This window comes from Ursus americanus, chromosome 27, assembly GCF_024610735.1.
Source record: "Ursus americanus isolate L20-20 chromosome 27, mUrsAme1.1.p, whole genome shotgun sequence".
Lineage (NCBI taxonomy): Eukaryota > Metazoa > Chordata > Mammalia > Carnivora > Ursidae > Ursus > Ursus americanus.
The window spans coordinates 11,187,498-11,213,711 of record NC_142153.1 but is presented as its reverse complement, the minus strand read 5'-3'; the positions used below and the strand labels follow the sequence as shown (position 1 = coordinate 11,213,711).

Sequence of the window (26,214 nt, the reverse complement as noted above, 5' to 3'; positions counted from 1 at the left end):
TACACTTACGATGAGCACAGTAATGTATCAAATTGTGAAATCACTAAACTGTACACCTGAAACTAACATTACAATACATGTTAATTGTGTTTGAATTGAAAATATTTTTTTTTAATTTTTAAGCGTTTAAGATGGTAAACGTTTTATGTTATGTTTATTTTACCACAATTTTTTAAAAAGGAGTTGCATGTCTGTTGATGTAGCCTATCAAGAAAAAAAAGTACTCTTTGGAAACCATAGCCAAGAATGATGTCCTCAAGGGTTTTTAGATTATATCTCTGTCATACAAGGATTTTATTTATTGAAAAATGTGGATCGTATAAGATACGGTGCAAGACAGTTTGTGAGACAGAAAGATGAAGGGGCGTCGCCTGGAGGCAGGAGCAGCAGGTGCTCCCCGAGAGGAGAGACAGGTCCCTACAGTGCCTCACACACCAGGGCTCAGGGACTCGGGGGAGCTGGACAACCCAGAGCCCACTGCTACACAGGAGATCAGGACAACCTGCAAAGATGGGGAGTGACAGCTCAACTAGACTTTGAAGACGAATTAAAATTAATTTTCCCCAGGGGCGCCTGGGTGGCTCATTTGGTGAAGCGTCTGCCTTCAGCTCAGGTCATGATCTCAGAGTCCTGGGATGGAGGCCCATGTCGGGCTCTCTGCTCAGTGGGGAGCCTGCTTCTCCCTCTACCTCTGTGCTCTCTCTCTCAAGTAAATAAATAAAATCTTTTAAAAAATTAATTTATCCCCAAAATAACAGAATTCTGTTTTCACTATAAAGGGAATATTTCCTCATAATGGAAAATCTCAAATACAAAAGAAGGAAAAAATTATTAACTGGAACTCCAACACATAACATTTGGTTCTCTTATCTCTTCCTTGGTTTCTTTATGGTATGTTTTACAACTTTAAGCATCATACAGAATATGGTTTTCAAGCGTTTTTAAAATTATTACTTTGTGAGCATTTTCCCATCATTAAATTTTAGCAAAATTCATTTTTTTAAAGTTTTTATTTATTTATTTGACAGAGAGAGAGAACACAAGCATGGGGAGCAGGAGAGGAAGAAGCAGGCTCCCCGCTGAGCAGGGAGCCCGATGCGGGGCTCGATCCCAGGACCCTGGGATCATGACAGGAGCTGAAGGCAGATGCTTAACGGACTGAGTCACCCAGGCGCCCCCCCAACTTTTTTTTTTTTTAGCAAAAATCATTTTTAATGGTTGCTTAAAATGTCATTATATTTTACCTATCTCTCTATTGCTAGATATTTAGGTTTTTTCAGTTTTCACAATTATATATAACATTTTTATTAAAATGCATGAGCATAAATCTTTGATCACATCTCTAAAATATTTCCTTACAATAAAAGCCTAGGGTTGAAAGGGCATGTACACTTCATACCTTACAAACCATGAAACAGCTATTCAATTCGGATTTCATAATCCAAAGGGGAAAGTATGTAAGACTTTGGAAATCATTAGGCAATCCTAGATATGTGATGATTTAAAAAATTATAAAAGAATCCAGCATTACAGAAAGTGAGCAACAGCCAGGGCCAGGTACAAAGAAAATAACCATTAATTCAAGAAAAAACAGTGCCCATTGTCCCATGTTTCCTTCCAGGATTTTTACATTGGATGTTCCCACCATAATTGTAATAATAATGACGTAATTCAAATTTGTGTCTAACTTTTTCCATATTAACAGGACAGATGATTTTTGGATCTAGTTGGCTGTATTATTTTTAAAGGGAAGTGTTAAAGCCACCTGGGTAAATAATACGCTCTTAAGTTAAAAATCATCTATAAGGGATGGGCGCCAAAAAATAGCAATCAAACAAAACAAAACAAAACCCAAACCCCAAAAACCCATTATGGTAATGATTCAGCTAGCTTTTCCTAACTTTAGCTAATGCAATTTCTTTCCCTAACTTCTCTCGTCCTTTGCAACATTCCAAAGAGTAGTTACTTTTATAAATATTATTTATGGCTTGGTACAAAGCATCTGTTAGGAGTCTCTAGGAAACCTTCCATATTTGCTCCGAATATTTACTAGGTATGGTCCAGGACCAAGGGCTTTGTTGCAGGCAGCCAGAGGGACAGCCTCCGGGCAGACAAATCATGAGCAAAATAAGCAGCAGTTGCCTTTGTTTTAAGGCAAGTTATTCTCTCAGTCAGGGCCAGGAGATAAGGCCCTGATTAAACGAGCTTTGAAGAATAAATAAAATAGGAGCCAAGGGGCTTGCTCACTTCCTGATGGCTAGGTGTTTGTTTCTCTTTGGAGCCCGGCTGCATTCCACAGTACAAGGAAGAGGGGATAGGAGGCTGCTCTGTGACCCTGGTCTTCATTACTGTCCCTTTCATGCTGTTCTTTCGCCTGGTTTCCTGGTAAATGTCGTTAACTCCAGGAAGGTAAGTGCTGCCTCTTCTCCACACCCTCAGAGGCCCACCAAGCTGAGCTTTTTTCTACTGACAGAAGTCCCCAGTAGTCAGTAAGGAAATTCCTCTCCACATGTTTGAAACTCAACACATCCTTGCCCACCAGTCCCTCCGTAAATCATTCTCCTCCAGCCCAGGTGATAATGAGTCAAAGACCAGAGGTTTGCAACGAGGCAGTTGTAAATCCTCTTCATTTTAGAAGCAGAAAGGGCAGGACGGAGGCGCTCCACAGCAGAGATCATCTGGGAGGTTGGTTTGGTTTGGTTGGTGGGCAGGAGTTCTTTTTAAAGTTAGCCCAAGCTTTTGAAAGAGAAGAGATCCTCTAATCAAGCACTATTCTTCCTGGAAATTTAGCTTAAGAAGGGGAACAGTTCTATGCAAGATATTGTTGACTATAGCATTATTCCTATTGAAAAACAGAAAACAACCCAAATACCCGATAACAAGGGAATAGTTAAGTAAATACTGGTATAACCATTTCAAAGAATAATGAAGTAGCAACATGCAAAAAATGCTTCTGACCTACCACTAAATGAAGAAGACAATAGAACAGTGTTTCCATGCGGGCGATGGAACTGAAAAATCACCATTTCGCCGCTGCCGTAGTCACCAATGAATGAGAAAGCTTGCAAACAAATGGTCGGTGAGAAACAGGATACTTACAGTCAGAAATTAACTCCCCACGAATTTCGTACTGATTGTAAAGGGGGAAAATAGCAACTTTATTTTTTTTTTTAAACAACGATTTTATTTATTTATTTGACAGAGACAGCCAGTGAGAGAGGGAACACAAGCAGGGGGAGTGGGAGAGGAAGAAGCAGGCTTCCAGCGTAGGAGCCTGATGTGGGGCTCGATCCCAGAACGCCAGGATCACGCCAGGATCACGCCCTGAGCCGAAGGCAGACGCTTAACGACTGCGCTACCCAGGTGCCCCGAAAATAGCCACTTTACCCTAGGGAACCTACTGGACACCACCTAAAGTCAGTCATCAGAGTTAACACTCCCACTACCACGACGAGCGGATATAACGTGCCCCCTTCTACAATGCACTGAGAAGGACGCGTGATTTGCACGGTTCATTCCTGCCAGGAATGCGTGACCTCAACCGAGCCATGAGGAGATAGCAGACAAATCCAAACAGAGGAAAATTCTACAAAACAACTGATCTAAAGTCTTAGAGACTGTCAAGGTCTTGAGAGACTTCAAGAAGGCTGAGGAACTATTCCAGGATCGAGGAGCCTAGGGAGAGACGACGACAAAACAGCGAGAGATCCTGGATTGGATCCTGGACTGGAAAGAAAACAGGAAAGCTAAGGAGCATGCTCGTGAGACAACAGGTGAAGCTCAAGCAGGGGCTAAAGATGGGAAAAGAGGGTTACACTGACTTTAATGCCTTGACCTTGATTAAGTGTCCTCATTCTTAGGAATTACACGCTTAAGTATTTAGTGGTCAATGGGGCATGAGGTAGGCAACTTACCCTCCAATGGTTCAGACAAAAAAAAAAAAGTTTGTATCTACAAAGAGAGAACGGACAGGGAAGGGGAGAGAGAAAGGGTGAAAACGATAAAGCAAATGTGATAAAATGTCAACAACTGATGAATCGGGATGAAAGGTTTATAGCAGTCCTTTGTGCTGTTCTTGCAACTTTTTTGAAGTTTGAAATGAAGTTTGAAGATTGAAATGAAAAGTCTGAAGTTTCAAAAAAGTACATCTAGGCAATGACGACACCCACAAGAATTTTACATTCTTGCCAAAAGATAAGAAAGGATACACGGGGGAATGAAAATATCCAACTGGAATGGACCAGATGGTGGGTGACATTTTCTTCTCACTAAAAAGCAGCACCGGTGAGACCCAAGCAATTCAATAACTAAGTCACCCTCAGGAGAACAGTAGTAATCCCCTGAGAAGTGTAGAGGCTTCCAAAGATTATCTGCAGACCCAGCTGTAGGTACGGTCAAGTCATTCCTGGCATTACCTGCTGCCCAAGAAGGTGTATGCGATGGTGACTCTAGAAACGGGTTTTTTATAGATCCCTAACCAGCACGCCTGCTTCCTGGAGGAGACTTACCTTCATCGTGGTTTCATTGATCAAGTTCTCACTGATGATGGTGGCAGTGCCCAAGCTGGAGTTAGCAGTCTTGGTGGCTGTTGTGTTCATTGGCTTCACGGGCTGAAGTCTAAAGAGAAGGGGATAGGATCCTTAGACCTTTCAGTAATGACGAAACCGAGAAACTGTCCATCTCATGGATGGCAGCCGGCGAGACAGACAAGAGGGCAGAGTGGTGATACGTTCTGTTCACACCTCCAGTCCAACACGTGCCAGCGTTCCTATGGAAACGAGGGCAGTCGGCACGAGGCAGCCACGTGCAGGCCCACCAAGCACACCTGAGAGCCCCGCGTCCTGATGCTCCCACAAGAGCCCTGGTCTCATTATCGGCGTCAGAAGAACATTAGTCAGCCTCTTACTTTTGAGGCAACTACAGCCTAGGACCCGCACCGGGGGAGTCCCTACAGAGCCTCCCATTCCTCAACAGTAAAGAAGAGTCCAGAACAACCCGCTTCACATCGGGCAGTGCTCGGAGCAAACTTTCAACGCCGCTATGCTCTATCACTCCGTGTCGCTTGGTTTCTGATTCTAGGAAGATACGGGTCACAAGACATCGCTGCAGCGGGAGGGCCCCAAAACTGACTGTGCAGAGCGATTCCTAAGCTATCTCTGAAGACCGTCACTGTGTTCCCCCTAGAAACCCGGGAGTGTCTTGAGGACGTACTCCCACCACAGGGGGGACCCTTTGAAAACAGGCCCTACCAGCAACATACGCGGGATGGACCTTCGGGACAGCCGTGCAGTTAGAAAGCCGGCACCTCTGCGGGCAAAAGGCAAAGGGTTGGGGGGCGGGGGCGGACGGCATCGCTCCCACGGATCAATCTTCCCCGACTCTCACCTGTGCTTGGCTGACCCCGTTCCCGCGCTCGGCTGAGCGGAGACTGGATGTGTCTCTGAGGGTGAGACCCAGGCCTGAAGAAGCGGCTTCCTCTTGCCAGAATTTTCCACTCTACCAGCGGAGCCCTCTGCTGTTGCTTTTTTTTGAGATTCTGCTGTTCTGGTGTGGTGAGTGTCAGCGTGTGGGTGGCCGGGGAAAGAGTGTGTAACAGGAAAGGTCGCAGAAAAGGAGGGGCTGGATACAGGAGAATCCAGGGCCGTATCAGGAGGCTGGCCTGGCCTCCCATTTCCCATCAGCTTTTCCTTCTCGCCGCCGCCAGGACCTGGCGGCTGTTTATCCAAGCGTGAGCTCCTGCCAAGATCTGCGTTATGAATTCCCGAAGCTGCACCGGGCTCTGGAGAGGCTGTAACAAATGCGTTGGGTGCTTCTGACCTGAGGTCATGCGGGCTCTCTGCGGGCGCTGCCCACCCGTCTGCCTCGCCCCTCGGCCCCTTTTCCACCTCAGGACAGGCAGGTGACACACTCACGGAAGGAGGTCCTCCTTCCAGGGCTGCCACCTGGGCGGTCTCTCCGTCCTCTTCAACCTGATCCACTCTCTCGTCATCCGATGCCACTTCGGGAATGGAAGGAAGGGTTAAGGCCAGCTCAGCCGTGACTGGAGAGTTAACACCTGGGGTAGAGTGAAGGCCACTCAGGGGATCGGACAGCAAACCTTCGTGATCATTGGCTTTGCTCTGATTTTGAGCCGTAAGTGTATCGTCTGGCTCGATCCTCAAGAGTGGAACGTTTATCCCCGAGCTTGCTTCACTCACAGGGCCTTTGGAGCCGCTCTCGTGGCAGGAGGAGCGGGGACGGGGGTCTGCCACGGGGGCCGGCGCACCATACTCTGCAGGCCCGCGTGGGGACACGGCCTCCCTCTCTGCGTCCTCTGCGAGGAGAGACCCGGCGGCCTCCCCGTCTGACATGTCTCCTTCACGTGTCAGCTCCTGGGGATGACTTCTGTCCTCTTCCACCGACCCGGCGGGCTTCTCCAGCTCCTCTTCCATGAAGAACTGCTCAGAAAATGACACATGCTTCTTGATTTTCTTTTGACTCTCGCCGACATTCTCTTCGTGTCTCTGCGTCACGGAGCCAAGAGTGGGAAACGATTCTTCCATCTGAAGAGGGGGCCCGGCTTCCTTCGTGGCAGAAGTCGTGCTGCCTTCCTGCAGTCTGCTCTCCCCTAATGATGCAGACAGACTCCCCGAGGCTGTGTTTGCCCCCATCAGAGGCTTCCCTGCTGGGCTTTCCATCTGGCCACTTCTGAGAGAAAGGGCGAATGTTACTTCTTGGGTCTCTTGAGATGAGGGGACGTAGTCTCGTCCTGAGGGCGGATACCCCAGAACTTCTTCCCGGTGCCCAGTTTCAGGCTGCTGCAGGAGAGACTTTTCTGAGTCGTTACCGATGGTGCTCTCTGGGCCGATCTCACTGGTCTTCCTCGTTGGAGAATCTTCCATCCCTTCACACGCTGGAGCGGGCAGCTTTTTGGAAAGTGACCCTGAGGCACCAGAAATAGTCTTTGGAACTTGTGTTAAACTCTCCCTTGGCAATTCTGCTTTAAGGAGCAGAGATGGTTCTTCAGGACTGGCCTGGCCCTTGTCTGTGGAAGGCCAGTTTTCAACCGGCGTGGATGTGGAAATGGGAGCCGCTATGGGAGACGAGAAAGAGAAGACAGAGGGAGACTCAGAGGACGGTGTCTCTGCACCATGCCCCGATTTAGCAGGGACAGGTGTGTGGCCAGAACTGGAAAGAAGAGCAGAAAGAAAGAGAGGAGAGGCAGGGGAGGAAGGAAGCCTGGCTGTGGGTTGAGCCTCTGGAGACACGTCCAGTCTGCAAAAAGGACAAAATAAAATCTGCAGGTCAGTTGCAGATGCAACGTGAGAGGTGAGAAACACTTACAAATAAAGTTGTTCCAAAGGGGAGAACGCTTTTATATTTGGGGCAGGATCGTAGGAAGTTAAAGAAGGAACATCAAGTACTTCACGTACAAAAGGGACACTTTGATCACCAACACATCTGCCACGCGAGGGGCTGTTGCAACACAAACAGAAAGCTCCGGGTAAAGCAACAGCCCACGGTTTCTTTTGGTGATAAACAAAAACAAAGAGCATCTACAAGGTTCGAGGCAATAGACGATGAACCTCACGGCAACAGGCACCAGTGCTGAAGAGGGACAGTCCGTGTGTGTGTGTGTGTGTGTGTGTGTGTCTGTCTGTGTGTGTCTGTGTGTGTGTCTGTCTGTGTGTGTGTGTCTGTGTGTGTGTGTGTGTCTGTGTGTGAAATCAAAGTAAGCAGAATCTCAAAAAAAGTCTCCCCACCCCAGACCACAGAAACACTGTGAGTGTGCATGCGGGTCAGGCTGAAAGAAGAAAGCCCCCCACGCTCACTCAGGCTCTTGCAATGAGAGGCACACTGAACACGCAGAGCACTGTCGCAGGCACGCGTGAGAGGGGACCAGGGGTCTCCCGTGCCCGCACACCAACGCCAAATTGCAAGGGGAAAGAGATCATCTGCCTCAAAGGGATATCTGTGACAGGAACTTTAAATAAACACATGTTCTGCCCAGACCACAACCAAAACCCGGCATGCCCAACTTGCCATAGTCGGAATCTGCTGCAAACCAGGGCGCTCCGCTGGGGGCGGCTTATCGTACTGAGATGGACAGAGCAGGCCTGCTGGCCGCGGCTCTGGGCTGAGACACATCACTGTAATCTGTGCAGGGTGGGCCGGCCAGGCAGCCAGGCAGGCAGGATGGGCTGGTAAAAATAACTCAGGCCGTTAAATGCTTGCCACACACAGGTACCACCCTGCAACCACATGCAAGATGTGCTCCGCCGGCAGGCCTTGCTATGACCGAACAGCGAGGTGCAGGCCCGCACGGGGGCGGCTAGGACTCACCGAGGCTTGACAGCTTTGGTCTGTGGCGCCCTCGCGGAGCTGGCGGGTGGTGTAGGCTCCGACCTGGGCTCTGGGTCAGCTTCCGGTTCTGTGATCTGCACTTCCTCAAAGGGATTCAGGGATGTCCCCCGTCCCGAGACGACAGGCCGTGTGTCCTTCTCAGATCTTTTCACTAGGTCTTCGTCAGGCCCCGGCTGGTCCTCCCTCGGCGCGCCTTCCCTCTCCTTCCCCGGGAAGACAGGCGGGCTTCCGCCCTCACCGCCCTTAGCCACATCCTTCTTTCCCGTCACCAGAGAAAGCAAAGAGGACTTCTTGTTCTCCTGCTTCTTGCTCTCTTTGGTTTCCTTTACAGCCTCCAAGCTCACCGGAGCCACATTCTCCCGCACATCCCCGCTGCCCTGCGGCCGGTAGGACGGCAGCGACATGGACTTCGGACAGTCCTTTGGGGAAGACTCAGAGAACCGCCTGTCGGAAGACACCGCCCCTCCATCCCCAGGCCCCTTCCAAGACCGAGGAGCCAGGTTCTCAGTGGAGGAGAACAAATGCTTCTTCCTGAAGCCCTGGGGGGACGGGGAAGAGGAGGGGGTGCTGTCCTTGGTCTCGCTCTTGGCTTCCGGCTGCTCCATGTAAACGTGGTTCCCGTTGATACAGACATTAGAGCGAGAAAGGACGTCGTTCTTAGACCGAAGTCCGCCAAGAAAGAGTCCTTCCTTCTTGGGAAGGTTGAAATTGATCTGGTTCAGTTGCTTAAGATCTGCACTCTCTGTTCTCTTGTGAGACATGACTGTGGGAAGAAAAAGATCAAAAGGAAACAAGAAATTAAATGGCCGGTTCACAACTGGAAGGGGGTGACCCTCATTCGTGTCTAAATGCATCTTTGGTTACAGGCGTGGGGGTGCGTTACTGGCATCTAAGAGGCGGAGGCCAGGGATGTTGCTAACGACCCTACGAGGCACGGGGCAGCCCCCACAACAGGGATTACCTGGCCCCAGCTGCCCACAGTGCCGAGGTTGAGAAGCCCTGCAGTAAACCAATGAGAAAGGCAGAATCTGGCCAACAGTAAGGATGTGGTCATTGAAGTTGAAGTTCAAATGCACAGGTAATTCACAGTTAAAGGAACGAAGTTCCTCCACTTTCATTAAGGATGATTCCCATGAGGGTTAAACGCATTAATAGAATCTCAATAAATACCTGATGAGTTCATAAAATGTCGGAATTACTCTAAGGTTCTATGATTTTACCCTTAATTAAAAAAAAAAAAAAAGCCTGGATACATTCATTCTGTTAACTCCAAAAGCTTTTCTAATGTACATCAGTTACAGAGCCAGACATTTTATTTTTTTTATTCTTTATTTTTTTTAAAGATTTTATTTATTTATTTGAGAGAGAGCACAAGCAGGGAGAGTGGCAGAGGGAGAGGGAGAAGCAGGCTCCCTGCTGAGCAGGGAGCCCAGCGTTGGGCTCAATCCCAGGACCCCGGGATCATGACCTGAGTCGAAGGCAGATGCTTAACGGAGCCACCCAGGTGCCCTGAGCCAGACATTTTAGAAAGGGAATTTATACAGTCTTAGAAACCAGAGGACTTAGAAATAGAGAAGCCTTTCTAACCCAGATTTCTAACCACCATCACAGCCATCGTCACAATCATCACCACCATCACCATTTCGGTGACCAAGGAACTGAATTAAAATCTTTCTCTTTAAGACTTGCTTCTTCTCTCTTAAACCAAAGTAGGCTGAGAGAGCGAGCCCAAGGAAGGAGGACGAGACAACTTACCATCTGACGCAGAGGAGGACTCATTCTCATTGTCGTCGTCCTCCCACCGGGACTGAAAGTCCCCGGGACTAAGCAGCACTCGGTCTGACTTTGAAGCAGGCAGGACGGACATGGACTGGGAAAGCGGCGTCCTCTGCAAGTTCGACTTGGAAAACAAGGTCTTGATCTTGGATTTCTTTTTCTTGTCTTTGGAAGGAGACTCCTCATCACTGTCAGCAGAGGGTGTCACGCTGGGAATGATGGCTGAAGCGGTATCCGACGTGCTATCCTTGTGCTTCCCCTTGATCTTGTCCTTCAGTTTCCCAAATGGATTCCGGGACTTGTCTTTCATGGAGAGGTCAAACATGCTAGCAGTCATGTTGTTTCTCATAAACTGGATGTCAACCTCAATTTCTCCTCGCTCTTTATCCTTCTTTCCTGGTTTGGATTTCAAGGTATACCACCTACAAGGAGAAAGGCTGAGAGGTTACCTTTGAATCAAAGAGCCTAAAACAACGTTCACCATCCCCATTAACCAGCCTCTCTTCTCTGCTACCACCAACCTCTCCTGTAAACACATTCCTGGGCTTTCTTCTTTGGAGTAGAGGGTGGGGTAGGGGGATGAGGGCAGAATTTACAGTTTCGTGTTTGAGAAGACACCCACTAGGCAAAGATAGGATCTGATTCTGTACTTAATGTATAGTCACTTAAAATCTTGATTCAATAGCTATTTCTTTTTTTTTTTTTTTAAGATTTTATTTATTTATTTGACAGAGAGACAGCCAGCGAGAGAGGGAACACAGCAGGGGGAGTGGGAGAGAAAGAAGCAGGCTCCAAGAAGCAGGCTCCTAGCGGAGAAGCCTGATGTGGGGTTCGATCCCAGAACGCCAGGATCATGCCCTGAGCCGAAGGCAGATGCTTAACGACTGCACCACCCAGGCGCCCCTCAATAGCTATTTCTTTTTTTTTTTAATTTTAATTTTATTTTTATTTATTTTTTTTATTATATTATGTTAGTCACCATACAGTACATCCCCGGTTCTCAATAGCTATTTCTAACAATAAAATAAATCAAACAAATATTCCATCCAATCATTTCCTGTGACTGCTATTTTCTGTCAATAAGGTAAAAATAGATCATACACAAACAGTTAAGAAGGCAGAATGCAAATTTACACATACATCTCAGAAAAAAAGGCAAGAGTTTGTAGAACAGTCCCTGCCAGGGAATAATAGAAAATATAAGACAGAATAAATATACATATGTATTTTTTTTTTCCAAAGAGAATGAAATACGCCAGTTACAAAATGACAAACATTGTGGGACATCTGGGTGGCTCAGTCAGTTAAAAGTCTGCCTTCTGCTCAGGTCCTCAGGTCGTGGTCCAGCATCAGGCAGACGCCTGTCTCAGCAGGGAGTCTGCCCCTCCCTCTGCCTGCCGCTCCCCCTGCTTGTGCACTTTCTCTGTCAGATAAATAAATAAAATCTTTTTAAAAAATGTCATTGTACAATTCCACTTCTATGAGGTACCTAACGCAATCTAATTCATAGAGTGGAGCGGCCGTTGCCAGGGGCCGGGGGCAGCAGTGAATGAAGAATTAGTCAATTTAATGGGTACAGTTTCAGTTGGGGAGATAAAAACGTTCTGGACAGGGATGGTGGTGACAGTGGCACAAATGTGAATGTACTTAATGCCACAGAGCTATACACTAAAAAAATGGTGAAAATGGTAAATTTTGTGATGTGTATTTTACCACCCTAAAAAATAAAATTGGAAATTGAAGGAAGGCATTCTTTCCTAGCTTAATAATCTGAAAAAGGGATATTCCAAACATTATTCAAGTATTTCAACTGGTCACTTGCAAACTACTTCAAGATACGACAAATATTCTATGCGTCCAACTCTCCTGAAGGACAAACGTCAGAAAAAGGAACTCTCCCGTGGGCGTTTTCCATCTGGTGAACTGCAAGAATGTGAGCCCGATTAGTGGCACGACCACTCCAGAGCAGAAAAGTCTGCATACCTGGTCCACGGACGGCCATCCCCAGGGTTACCGTCACAGGCTGAGAAACCACAGTGGGATGTTCTGTGTACTGACCTACTTAAGAGCCGAGGGCCGTGGACGGTGAGGAAATGATAGGTTTGCTCAAATGAGCACAGCTTCCTCTTTCACCCTCAGCCGGTCTTGCTCACAGGGCAGAGGGCTGCCCCACTACAGCAGCTTACTGTGCACTGAAAGCAAAGGGGCAGAGGGAAGCAGACGCCTAACACTTAAAGAGCACCGATAGCATACCTGGCACTGTGCACACTTAGGGGCGTCCTCATCTAAGTCTCGCAAGAATGACACGGAGTGGACATTACACCCATTTTACAAAGACACTGAGGCTCACAAGTGAGGTGATTCGTCCAAGGTTTTGCAACTGGTAAAGGGCACGGGCAGATTCTGAGTCAGTTCTGCATTTCTCCAAAGTTCCTATTCTTTCTCTTACACCAAAATTCCTGCTTTGCATTCTCTCCTAATTCACCTCCCCTCTGCAACACTCCAGAGGAGGGCTCAAATTTAAATTCTTTCTGAGGCCAGCTTAAGCTTTGCATTTAAAAGTCCTATCGTAAGAAAAAAAAAAAGTGTTCTCGGAAGAAAGGGGGAAAACCCGCCATAGCTGGCCACCCATCATAAATCGTAAGATTACAGATAAAGTCCAGTTTGCAAAGCCATCGAGAAGAACTCAGACTGGATTTAAAAAAATAAAGCCAGTATCGGAGAAAATGCTGAGAGCTATGATTCTGGACCTTTAGAGGGAAACCTTTTATGGTTTTTAAAACCACAGGCCGCAGCTGGAGGTGGGGGGGGGGGAGATGCAAGGTGTTTATACACCACCTCACCCCTGCCAGTCTGGTGTCTTTCCAATTTATTTTCCAAGACGGAGCCCGGAAGTGTTGGCATATTTGTCACTTAGATGTCCAGAGGACTATTTGTAGTTTTCTCTCCAGTAACGTGGCTCAAGGGTAGCCCGGGTGATGAAGGGTGGTTAGCTTTTGTAAATACCCACTGCACGCACCTGGAAAGGGGAAGCTGCTGAAAGCTGCCTGCGGAGCTCAGATGACCACACCAGCCGCAAGGAGTTTCACCTCTTCACCCTGGGGAGGCCAGTGGGTCAGGCCGCCTCCCCAAGCTCTTCCCCGAATCTCAGTCCCTTAGCCTCGTGGGGGATGCAGAGACGAACTTCAAAGCAGGCTGTCAACAGTTCCTGGGACATGCCCGCCTCTCCAAAAGTATCCTGTTTGCTTTGAGTGATGCTACAACCAACTCTAGAATCCTCCCTGGGGGGCCTATTATTACCTGATACATAGGTTCAGTCCCCCAGCACCAAAGTGGGATTTGTTTGGGGAACCCCCAAAACCACTAGGAGGTGTGAATAGACGCTTCGTCAACTGTTCCTATCATGTATTTTTCACAGGCAAACCTAAAACCGAACACCAGGTAGCCAAGAACGGGCACAGGGCTATTTAAGGATGTGAAAAGCAGACCAACTCACAGGGAAGTGTCCCATGCAAACGTTCAGAATTTTTAAAAATCCATGCTGGATTTATCAAAGCTGGAAAAGAAGACAGGAATTGCTTCTTCTGACAGTATTACACGCGTCATTAAACATTCAAACGGTTTGAGCAAGGGTCCTTTTGGCATATGCATAATTCAGCAATAAATGAAAGCCTGGATTTGTGAATGTCTCACGCTAAGAAATCCCAAACCAGACATGTTTGTGGGTTTCAACATTCAAGCATCAATTCGATTTCAAGTGTTTCTATTCACTTGGTTGTGTGCATTTTTCCCCCCCTCACTTAATTCCATCCCCTCGAGGAAGTAGTTCATCAATCATGAAGTCCCAGCATAGCCACACAGCCTCTGTTGGCAGAACGGGTGTGTTCCTGCATTACCTTTCATGTAGGCCCAGAAAGCTTCAATTATCTCAGAAATCAGGGCTAGGTTCATTTTCCTAGTCCAAAGGGCAGAGCACAGAAAGAAAGCCATCATCCCAAGGTAGTGAGTTTGTTTTTAAGCCCATATTCTGGAAAAATCCTGCAACCGATCAAGAAAATCAAACAATCCCTTCTCTAATCAAATAATTATTTCAACTTATGATTAAAAACCCAGTTCTTCAAAAATCAAAAGGATCTCTGAATACGTAGAAAGTGACAGAGGACTTATATAAACTATATTTTAAAGTAATAACAGGCATAAGGTAAAAATGCAAATCATACAAAACGGTACAAAATGAAAACTTCAATCTTCCTACCCCTCTACGCCCCTCACTCAAGTAATGGTCCTGGGCATATATAGGCAAAAATGCCTGTTACCCAAATAGGCTGCCCTGCTGTTTTATTTTTTATTTTTATTTTTTTTTAAAGATTTTATTTATTTGACAGAGATAGAGACAGCCAGCGAGAGAGGGAACACAAGCAGGGGGAGTGGGAGAGGAAGAAGCAGGCTCATAGCGGAGGAGCCTGATGTGGGGCTCGATCCCATAATGCCAGGATCACGCCCTGAGCCAAAGGCAGACGCTTAACCGCTGTGCCACCCAGGCGCCCCTGCCCTGCTGTTTTAGAGTTTTTTTGGGTTTGGGGTTTTGTTTGGTCAAACACAAGACAAGGCAATAGCTAAAAATACAGAAAAAATCATTTATGTCTTTTATTGCCTGGATCTGCATTGTCAAATCTCCTGGGCTTTTTTTTTAAACAGTCATTTTGAGAAGAGCTTAAATTATCCAACCATGCCCAATTCTCAGGGCCAGTCTGCCTCCCAGCGCACCATTTCTCACTATGCAGCTCAAACACATGGAAAATTGATCACAGGGGGTCTTCCCTCGGAATGTGACAGGTTGAGGGCCGTGTGGTTCCTGCTCTTGGGAAATGAAAAGTCTCACAGCAATGCAGACTTTTGGGATTATACTTGTAAAGGACTGGCCGGTATGTCTCAAAAATAATCTTTCTGAAGCTGAAACAAACATGTTTTTCCTTTAAAACATTCCAGAGGGCAAACACGTACAGGGAAATGCTGGCTTCAAAGATTCAGTTCAAACATTTTTACATAGCACGCACTGGAAATACAAAATGAAAGGGCCAGATTCTGCCCTTAAAAGCGTACCCTCCGGTGGGAGAAAGAGACCAAGCTCACCAAACATCACCGAGTGTCACATTAGGACCATTGCTGCCTTTTCTTTCTGACTTTGAAGCATGAGAAAATAATTAGACACGGGAAGAAATGCCTGCTAAAGGATACAGTTTCATCCCAAGTAAGGACTCTCACACACAAATAAGGTCCTCAGCAAAATTAAATCCCAAGGGGCTATGCGAACCACCTACTCAGGGGCTCCAGCAAAACGAATACTGTATACTTGTATGAGACACGGGAGGCTCCCAGGAAAGGGAGGGGAAGAAAGACCACTAGCTCTACAAGTGACTTCAACATCTTCATGTGTGTTAATTTCAAGGGGTCCTTGTCTGGGGGTCTTGTTGGACCCCAGGGTCAGTGGTGGACTGCCTATTTCCCTCCCCCTACGAAATCTCTACCTGCCTTGTAGCGCGAGTCACCTCCGTGGCAACCAAGCATTGTGACCCAGGGGATTATGGCCTCAGGTGAGGGAAGAAGCAGGAAGAACAGAACAGCACCTGCTATGGTATTTGACAGAGAGGACACTCCCAATCTTTCTCAGACGAAGGATTTTTCTTTCAAAGCGATTCCTTAGTTGGCTTCGCCAGGAAATAAAAATAAGGCTGAAAATCACATGGGGTTAGCAGTTGAGAATGTCTAAAAGGGGTTCTGAAGAGGGGTGAGTCCATATGGGTGAAATGTCTGGACTCTTCACTTGGTAGCCTAGAAGCAGTGTATAGCAAACAGGGACAGAAACGTTTACGACCTATAAAACAGTTGTGGTGTGTACCCTGCAGAGGCGAAGTAGTTTAACAAGTTTTGTCATTGCCCTTGGTAGCTGGTCATCGTTACCTAACTCGGAACACAGAATGATGGATCGGCCGAACTTGCCTCCTTAGGTGGCCCTCTCTGCCCACTGTCAACAATTTGGAAGAATTTGTAGTCAATCATGAGAGAAGTAAATGGCTCGTTTTTTTTTGTTTTGTTTTGTTTTGTTTTTAACCCCAATCCCTAAGACAGCCATCCTGGCAGCACTGAAAAGCTATCTGTAGACACCAAACTCAACCCTAAAAGCTGGTAAGTGCCATGCTACAGGAGAGAGAACAGAAAAATCGGGTTGAAAATGCTTTGGGTCCTTTCCATATTATTTGCTCTACGGAAATTCTCTTAGAAAGTCAGCACAACAGGTTACAGAAATTTTTTGTTAGGGCACCTGGGTGGCTCAGTTGATTAAGTATCTGACTCTTGATCTCAGCTCAGGTTTTGATCTCAGGGTTGGGAGATCCAGTCCCATGTAAAGAGAAAGAAGAGAGGAGAGGAGAGAGGAGAGGAGAGGAGAAAAGAGGAGAAGAGAGGAGAGAAAAAGGAAGAAAGGGAAGGAAGGGAGGAAAGAAGGAAGAAAAAAAGAAAAGAGAAAAGAAAAACTTTTTTTTTACTTTTTTTAAATGAACTCACTTGCATGCTAATCTGACCATTATTACCTTTTCATGTATCTTCTTAAAGTCTTTTTCCGGTACATTTTAACAATCACTAGCTGAGAGATTTTAGGCAAGTTACTTAACCTCTCTGTGGCTCAGCCTCCTCTGAAACAGAGCTAAAAGCACCTACCTCATCAGGATGTTATGAAGATAAAACGACCCGATATATGTCAAGCGCTCAGAACAGTGCCTGGCACTTAGGAAGCATTCGGTAAGTATCAGCTATAATCCTTACTCAGCTGTAACCGGAGCAGACATGCCATTTTATTTATAGTGTTGTACACATTACTGCCCTCCGGTCTTCGTACCTGCCATTTCTAATGGCTGCACGACCCTCTGCAGAGTGCACGTATACCACGGTCTATACGTGAGCTATTCAGATAGCTCTCGGAAGGGAATTCAAGGCATTAACATTTCTGACGGGCTATACTTCTAGTTACCTGACCTTATCCATCAAATCCGAACAATGGTTTGCGTGTGAAGGGAGGAGGAAAAAACTCAGTTACAAAATCAGTTTGTATTACACAATTTCTAAAATTAAGAAGTATATAAGAGTTTTAAAAATACCATGATCGGTGTATATTTTCTGTCACTTACTGAGAGGTTTACCGACCCCCAGATATAACTCTTTAGTGTTTCTACATAGCAGGGACAAGAAACAGAGGGCTTCCAAACCCTTGTGGAGATACGGCAGGATGGCATAACTGACTGAAGTATCAGCATCAAGACCTGTGTTTTATTTTATTTCACAAACTTTATTTTTTAAGAATTAAAAAAAATTTTTAAATTTATTTTTGCGAGAGAGCGCAGGCATGAGGGGGGGCGGTTGAGGGAGAAGCAGACTCCCCCCCTGAGCAAGGATTCCCCGATGTGGGACTCAATCCCAGGACCCTGGGATCATGACCTGAGCTAAAGGCAGACACTTAACCAACTGAGCCACCCAGGTGCCCAAGACCTGTGTTTTAAGTGGAAAGTAATCACTCAGTGCCAAATTCCTTGTAGGTGAGGACTATAGAGAGAGCAAGCATCAGTATTTCAAGATTCTCTAAAAATTCGAAAAATCAGGGCGCCTGGGTGGCTTGGTTGGTTGGGTGCCTGCCTTCCGCTCAGGTCATGATCCCAGGGTCTTGAGATTGAGCCCCCCCAAGTCATCATCAGGCTCCCTGCTCAGTGGGGAGCCTGCTTCTCCCTCTCGCTCTACCCCTCCCCCCCTTGTGTGTGCACACACGCGTGCTCGCTCTCTCTCAAATAAATAGAATCTCTAAAAATAAATAAATACATAAATAAAAATTAGAAAAATCAACATGTTTTTAAACATGGAAGTCTACCCCTCCTATAATCATTTACTTGTCAATTCCTTTTTTTTACTTGATCATATCTCAAAAAGCCACAAATGCTAATACTCTACCATCTGATCCAGCATCTCACCTCTTGCCCAATGGGTCTGTCAAAGCACAATCTCCTAGCAATCACGGGGTCCTTTATCACTCATGCAGAGACTTGACGAATGGGACAAAAATGCAGTGGCCTTGTTCCCCATCTCTTGAATGGGATAAAAGAAAACAAACACACCCTAGCATAAGGGACCTACCAGTCCACTCCCCACCCCACAGACAGATTCGCACTCTTTCAGCGAGAGCTCCTGGCAAGGAAGCAGAGTATCGATGATTTATCTTGCAATCAAGCTGAGACTCAGGAAGGAGAGGGGAAAAACCCCCACATTTTTAAATCTTGTTTTAACAACCAATGATTAGTAAAAATGAGAAGTGCCACTGGCATACAAGGAAAACCCCACAAGACCGCTGCTAGAGGAGGCAACACCCCCGAAGAACTATCCTGGGGTGCAGCCTGCGCTGGGGCCCTTCGCACAGGACACCCATTCTTCATGATCACAAGAGGCCTTTTCAGACCAGGCTTTCTGGAAGCCTTAACTGGTCTACCTAGCTTAGCTGCGTCCTTTCTCATCAGAGTTTTTAAAAATTGAAGTGCACAGCAGCCACACCTCTAGAAACATTTTTCTGGGATTTCTTATAAATGCCTCCCCTCTACTCCATTCAAAGGCCAGCATTGAAAGGACACTTCATCACCACCGCCTTTTTTCTCTCCACAGCCACATTCCTAAATGTGTCCCTCGGGGCCACCCTGGAGACTAAAATCCTTGATTTTTCTCTAACAGATTCTCCACAGACTTCTCCCTGCAGGAAAGGAATTTCTCATCTCATTAGGAGCTAAAAGCAGCTCCTTTGCCAAAGGCATGGTTAGCAGGAGGCAACCTGCTTCTGCAGTGCTAAGAAAAGCAGTGGCCAGCGAGCCACAGCCAAAACCGAGAGACAGAAGCAGAGCTCTGCCTTCACGCCTCAGACGCCCCTGGTCTTTAATCCACTGGGCTGACCGTCAGATTAAGCCCTTCTCCACATCCACCCCGTGCCGACAGGGACCTCAGCCAATCACCATCATCACTCACTCACTCACGCAGTCGTTCTGAGCGCCTGCCCTGGGTCACATGGCAAAGAACAAGACCAAAGTGGTCCCGGCCAAGGGAAAAGCAGGCGAAGCCAGGCGTGGTCTCCTGAGCCCACTGGGGCACCGGATCGGACTCAGGACACCTTCAGAGGAGCAGTTCTCACTGCCAAGGCTTTTCCAAAACAAATGATCTTGGCGGGGGACTGATTTTCTTCAAAGACCAATACAAGGGTCTGGGTGTTGATTTTGTTGGAATTCAAAGGCCCGGAGGCTTAGAGATCTGCACAAGACCCAGAATCAAAGGCCACCCAGGGCACTGCTCTGGGGAGAAGATAAGGCCTGAAATGACCTCTTATCACTTTCTCCATTAGGCTAGGGCTTCTTAATCCCTCTGGAGCTAAGCCAGAGCTAGGTCTCCAAGAGTACAGAGCCCGGAGCACAGTTTTCTAGGATGTATGGCAACTAAAATTGTCGTATTTTAATAGATATCTGAGATTACTGTTAAGGGGGAAAAGAGTAAGGTCAGCAAATGCGTGCTGGGGTGGGCAACATTTTAATAAGCACATGTATTGCTTTTAATGTAATGAGAACATTTTTTGATTTATCACTACAATTAAAAGGACATATCAGATACTACTTCTAAAAACCTCCCTCTGACGGTAGTTACAGAAATACAATAGAGGTCTTTGTAACCAAAGGGAAGTTTAAGCAAAGTGAGAAAGGCACAAGACTCCTTTGTACACCTACCTTCCCTAATGTGAAAAGCATGTAAATGGGTGACTTACTTGCCTCCACAGTTTTATTTTTCATTTACGGGTTTATTTTTCCTAGTGTTATATATTATTTTCTCCTTTTCTGGGTCCTGTATTCCTTGAGCAGTGACTTCATCCACTGTGTCTGAGCATACCAGTGAGATTTCATTAGCTACATACACTATTACAAAACAAAGACTCGGCCTGTATTAAAACTATAAATACTTGGACACACACACACAGACACCCTGGTTTCAGTGGCGTTTCTCTGGACTCAAAGGTGTCACTGCCCAAAGCTGTCTTTGTAATGGTGACCTCACTCCAGTATCACGGTGGCTGCTGGGGAAAGAAAGCGCCACCACTTCCTGGTTCATTTTCAACAGCAAGCTCTCCCTACTTTATTAACTCATTTTTATCACTTCCTCTCTCTCACCCCCACCCACATGCGACCCATCACAAACCAGGCCAACTGAACCTCCAAGATATTTCTGAAATCCACCACCTCTGTCTACCTCCAGGGCCGTCACCCTGGAGCAAGCCACCACCATCGGTGGCCTAGATTAGGAGGCCTCCCGTTTTGTCTGTCTGATTCCAGGCTAGGCCTGCCTCAGATCCATTCTCCACCCAAGAGCCACAGTGATTTTTTTAAACGGGGATCACAACACCCCTCTGCTTTTAATACTCGGGGACTTCCCACTGCTCTTAAATAAAGCCCTGCCTTCCTCTTCAGCCTCAATCTACACAATCTTTCCAGCTTCCCAGGCAGTCCCACCTCAGGGCCTTTGCACAGGCGGCTCCCGCTCCCTCAGGTCCCGTTCCTCTACTTTTCACCAGAAAAATCTCTTCGTCCTTCAGGTTTCTGCCTCAGAGAAGCTATTTGCCATCTCCTTCTTTAAGTCATGTCTTTCCCCCTCCATCCTCTTTATGATACCTGTTCTCTTCCTCCACAGTACTTATCACAATACATGCTTATTTATTTACGTGTTCATTTGTTTAATGTCTATCTTCCCCACAGGGCTCTGAGCTTCCTGAAAGTAAGGATCGTGTCTGTTTTGGTCACTGTTGTTTACACCCCAGTGCTTGGCACACAGTAGGTATTAAAAAATATTTACTAAAAATATAAGAATGAGATCTTGCCATCTGCAACAACGTGGATGGGCCTAGAGGGTATTATGCCAAGTGTAATAAGAGAGAGAAAGACAAATACCATATGATTTCACTCATATCTGGAGTCAAAAAACCAAAACAAATAGCAGAAACAGACTCATCAATACAGAGAACAAAGTGGGTGATCACCAGGGGAGGAGGAAGTGGGGGATGGGCAAAAATGGGTCAAAGGCAGTGGGAGGTACGGGCTTCCAGGCATGGAATGAGTAAGTCACGGGGATGAAAGGCACAGCACAGGGAGCAGTCAGTGGGACTGTAATAGTCTTGTATGTGACACACGGTAGCGACACTTGCAGTGGGCGTAGCATAAAATCACTATGTTGTTCACCTGAAACTTAGTGTAATACTGAATGTCAACTATACTTCAATTAAAAAAATTACTAAAAATATAGGTTTTAGGGGCACCTGGGTGGCTCAGTCATTAAGCATCTGCCTTCAGCTCAGGTGTCGATGAAGCCCCGCATTGGGCTCCTTGCTCAGCAGGAAGCCTGTTTCTCCCTCTCACTCCCCCTGCTTGTGTTTCTTCCCTCACTGTGCCTCTCTCTGTCAAATAAACAAATAAAATCTTTAAAAAACATATATGTACAGACTTTAAAGACAAAAAAAAAAAAAAGCAGTTGAAACTTTCCCCAAGCTAACTGAATGTCTTACAGATGAAATCATAGTCAAATAATACCATGAGGGTGTTTCTCTCTCATCCGTGGAACAATGACTCTAAAGTACCCTCCCTCTTCTTAGTCACTTCATTCCACGGCTGTAAGCAGGCTAGGGTTACTTCTTCCAGAGCTGAGAGTCTCAGTCCCTGGCATCTCCAGCACCCAGCAACCAGTTTACTTCACAGGAGTGGGAGGGAACTGTGGCCCCGTGAGAGGCGGGACCGTTTCCAGTAAGGCCCAATGTTATCTTTAAGGGGAGTCCCAAGAAAGGAAAAACTTAATCAGTAACATTGCTCCAATTTTTCAATTTGTTACAAAAAAACCTAAATGAACTTAGGAGACTTGACAGTACAAGCACAAGCACCGGCTGCTTAGTACCTATCTCTCTGCTCATTTAAATCATTTGTCTGCATCCGACGCTTAAGGAAAACAACTATTGAGCCCTTATTTCTTTTTAATAACCCGCATTTCCTTTGACAACTTACTACGGTATCTTACTACAGTTCTTCAAAGTCTCTAACCTTTATTAATATCCAATTCCTTCCATATGCAACCAAATTCCCTCTTGCATCTTCAAGAGATGTAAGAAAATGACTCTCCATCACTCACTCTCTCTTCATGGCGGGAAGACTATTACAGTATTAAGTTTCATGATATTAGTTACTCAGTGGCCTTCCGGCCGCCAACCTGAACGGAGGTTTATTTTAATCTGTCCTAAACAGATTACTTCCCCACATCTTGTTGCTCGTAGTATCCCAAAAAGGTTTTTTTTTCCTTAGACCAATCTAGGATCCCAAACTACATGAGACTAGAGAGCTGAGCAGAGAATCCCACGTGTTGCACCTGTTTTTGCCTCGCAGATTCATGTCTGTTTTATGATCATGAGACTTAACTGGTTCCCATTTAACCAAGGCCCCACTATGACCCGGGGTCTTTAACAGGTAAGGATAAGAGCAAAATCAATGCATTTCAGTTTCCTCTTAACGACGGGGTCATGCACTCCTCCCTATTCAAATTATCCTACCTCTAGGTCAGCCTCCGTGTGGTGTTTTAAAGATGTGCGTCATCACGCTAAATTTAAGGTCCGCAAAATGTGAGTCCCGAAAAGCATATTCTCTTGCCTCCAAATATATGACAGATGAGGGCTTATCAAGAGGACAAAAGGAAATTCTAGCACAGTTAGCTCTTGATGTCTTGAGTTTCTGGACCCACGACAAGAGTCATACTCTACAGCAACTCTTCTTTGCTCAAGATTAACACACATGCATGGGCGCGCACACACACACAGACACACACACACACACAAACCTAGAGACCAAAATTTAAGCTTTTGTTTTGTTGCTGGTTTTTAATACCTAAGGTGGAGTCAAACCATTAATAACTAGTTCAAATGACTTTCCTAGCCCAACCAGTTTCTTTCTGGTAAACTTCCGCCTCTCGGTATATATCTCACCCTCCAAATCTCGGCTATCTTGAGCACCCAAGTGGTGTACCAGGGCAGCAGACAGCCTTGGTTTAACTAGGTTCCCCGGCACCTTGGAAAGTCCCAGGAAGCGGGAGATGGAAAGCTTGCAATTTCACCTACTGCTGAGGGGGCAAAAAAGACTTCGTTTGCAATTATGGGGGGGGAAAAAACCCAACACATCAACTAAGCATCACTTTCCTACAGGTTGATACTGTGACTAAGTGGTAATCAGCTCATACAATAGAGACAGGAGTAACCGTCTCGGTTTAGGATTACACTGGAGAGGAGCACAGAAATGAAGATGCAGACTTCTGAATCCTTCCTGAAATAGGGAACTTAAGGTTTTCATTTCTCACAAAGCAGTAACAGAACGTTTTGAGTCTATACACAGGCCCCAGTAATCCAGGAACCCAGAAACATCCTCCAAATATCAATTAAGCCCGGCAAGAAGCTCCATGTATAAATAGGGAAATGTGGGTGTTTAGAGACCAAGCAGCCCAAAGCCTAACAATGAGTCAGGACCACAGTGGGCACCAGACCCAGGAATCTGGAAGCCTCATCTCTGGCGGGGACATGCGATCTTTCAAGGGAATAAAATGTTCACATAAGAAACAGACGGCAGAGACAGATGATAATACCCGAGCATCTTGGGACGGAACAAGACAAGGGATGGCCAAATGGCACCCAGTTGAAGCTGGAAAGGAGGCCAACCCAAGGCCCCAAATGTCATTTAATCAAATGGAAAATTAGCATTGCTTCAGCGCCTCCTTAGCAAAGGCACTGCTCACCTTATGGCTTGTAAGCTAATGCCAAGAGATACCCTACCCATCCTCACCTCAAGGCTCTCTATTTTTATCTGATTTGAATTCAGAAACACCTATTCATCTTTGGCCAGATAAGTGAATCAGGTATTGCATTTGCAAGCATGCAAGCTGAAATTGGACCCACGATGCAGAAAAGGGAGTCTGGTAACTTCAAACCCTCTGGTTTTTCCTGTCCCCCTCACAAGGGAAAGTTAAAATACCATTTATATCTAAAACACCCCACGTGAATCCATGTGCTTCACAAACCGTGGGAGTTGGGGTAATATGACTGACTGCATATTTAAAGTTCAGCAAAGTAACCAATTAAGCTAAGGAGGCCAGCTTTTGGGACAGTACTCGAGCATAATCAAATGTTCCATAATCAAACGCTCCATGACAAACACCTGCGAAAGAGAATAAATAAATGGGTGACAGCTTGAAGTGACCTGGGTGGTGCCCAGCTTTCCCTGTGGGAGTGAGATACCCTAGCACACAACTCTAGACTGAGAAGTTACAGGTGAGCGGCCATCCATTCCGAGTAGGACCAGAGAGAACCCGACAAAGTGCCAAAAAGAAACAATGCCTACCTCCCACTTCAGCTGGGCCAAGGGCAGGCGCTGGCTCCAACCAGCATTGGGAAATCCTTACTAACCTGGGGTTCAGGGCAAACAGGGTTAATAATTCTCAGTCTGAAAGTGAAGACCAAACTGTTCTAGCATGCTGGGGGGCGGGGGTGGGGGAGGAAAAGGAGAAGAGGGAGAAGCGGATTCTCTTCACCAACCCCATAGGCAGTAGCTGAGGTGGGGGTGAGGGATAGCCATCTCTGGGCAGCCTCCACCCCGCACTGTAATGCCCCAGCTCTGTCCCTGGGTGAGCCTCTAAGGCCAGACAGTGTCAGTGGGGTTCACCCTCCACTTGACCCTCCGCCTTCCGGGCCCAGCCCTTCCCAGCTCAGAGTCTAGGACAGTGAAATACCCAGGAGGCGTTCCACAGAAGCTAATGAGCGTATCAAACACCCACACTACCCACACTAGGAAGAAGAATTCGTCAGCCCACATGTATTTTCAATTCATTGAAAATCCATTAAGTGCTTACTAAGTTCCGGGCGCTGAGAGACGTCCCGCAGATTCAAAAACACCCCAGGTACTCCCCCACCCCCACCCCAGCGCCGGCTTCAAAGAGCCCACACCCTGGGAGGGCTGGGGCGGGACCGCCGAAGGAGAAGTTGAAGCTAGGTGAGAATATGATTATCGGCCAGGGGGAGCCCTGTCCAAAGGCCTCTCTCCGTCCGTCCCCTTGGGACACAGCGGCGCGGGGACCGCCGCTCTCGCTTTAGAAGGATCTCAGCACCCAGCCGCATTTTCCCCACCCGCACTGCCCCGCTCCCCGGCCGCACTCACTGGGTCTTCCTGCGGCCCTGGTCCCGGTGTAGCTCCCGCAGGTCCACCTCGGCGCGGCCCAGGAATTTGTCGAGGCCGAGCAGCGCGCGGTGCAGCACGGTGAGCTGCAGGGTGGCGGCGGCCGCAGGCGCGGCCTCGGCGGACAGCAGCGGCGGCAGCTCGAAGGTGGCCTCCTCCCGCCACACTGGCGCGCCCAGGCTGCGCTCCGACACCGAGGTGGCGTACTTCTCCTTGCCCACCTGGATCACCGCGTACGCGTCGCTCGTGCCCCCGGGGCCCTTGGCCCGCAGGCCCCGCGCCTGCAGCACCGTCACCTGCACGTGCGTTGGGGACCACACGGCCCCCGGGCCCCGGCCCGCCGAGGCCGCCAGGGACATGGTGACGGCACCGCGATCGGCTGGGAAGCGAGGAGAAGATCGCCGCGGTCCGCGGGCTGTGCGGCCCGCCCCCCCCGCCACAGCCTCTTTAAGGCTTCCGGCCACGCCCCCGCCAGGGCCCGCCTCTCCCCGCCTGCACCGCCCCTCCCGCCCCACCTGCCCGCGCCGCGCGCGCCCCTGCGGCTCAGGCTGGCGAGCACCCGGCGCCGGAGGCTGGAGCGGCTGGGGCGGGGGCGGGGGCTTGGAGAATTCCGGTGCGAGGGGTGTTGGTTAAGGCTCTGGGTCCCCAACCGCCAAAGGTCGCACGGCCCTACCGGAACTGACCGGGGCACGGCCTTGAGAGTCAGACCTCATTTCCAATCTTGCACCGCCAACTGGCAGGTGTGTGAGCTGGCACAGATTACTTAACATCTTTTGGTCTCAGT

The 26,214-nt window shown here is 47.5% G+C and overlaps 1 protein-coding gene across 2 annotated transcripts in view; it reads right to left on the bottom strand.

Moving 5' to 3' along the window:
• RAB11FIP1 (RAB11 family interacting protein 1) overlaps positions 1-25,851 on the bottom strand; it is a 30,850-nt gene extending 4,999 nt beyond the window's left edge. Inside the window, exons 1-5 of one of the 2 annotated variants that reach the window (XM_045779246.2) lie at positions 25,413-25,851; positions 10,099-10,541; positions 8,323-9,106; positions 5,386-7,254; positions 4,509-4,617 (exon numbers count right to left, since the gene is read on the bottom strand). In XM_045779246.2, the coding sequence (XP_045635202.2) occupies positions 4,509-4,617; positions 5,386-7,254; positions 8,323-9,106; positions 10,099-10,541; positions 25,413-25,789 (3,582 nt within the window). In that variant the 5' untranslated portion in view covers positions 25,790-25,851. The remainder of the gene's footprint in view (positions 1-4,508; positions 4,618-5,385; positions 7,255-8,322; positions 9,107-10,098; positions 10,542-25,412) is intronic. The other variant, XM_045779247.2, reaches the window with a different exon arrangement.
• Between the last annotated feature and the right edge of the window lie 363 nt (positions 25,852-26,214).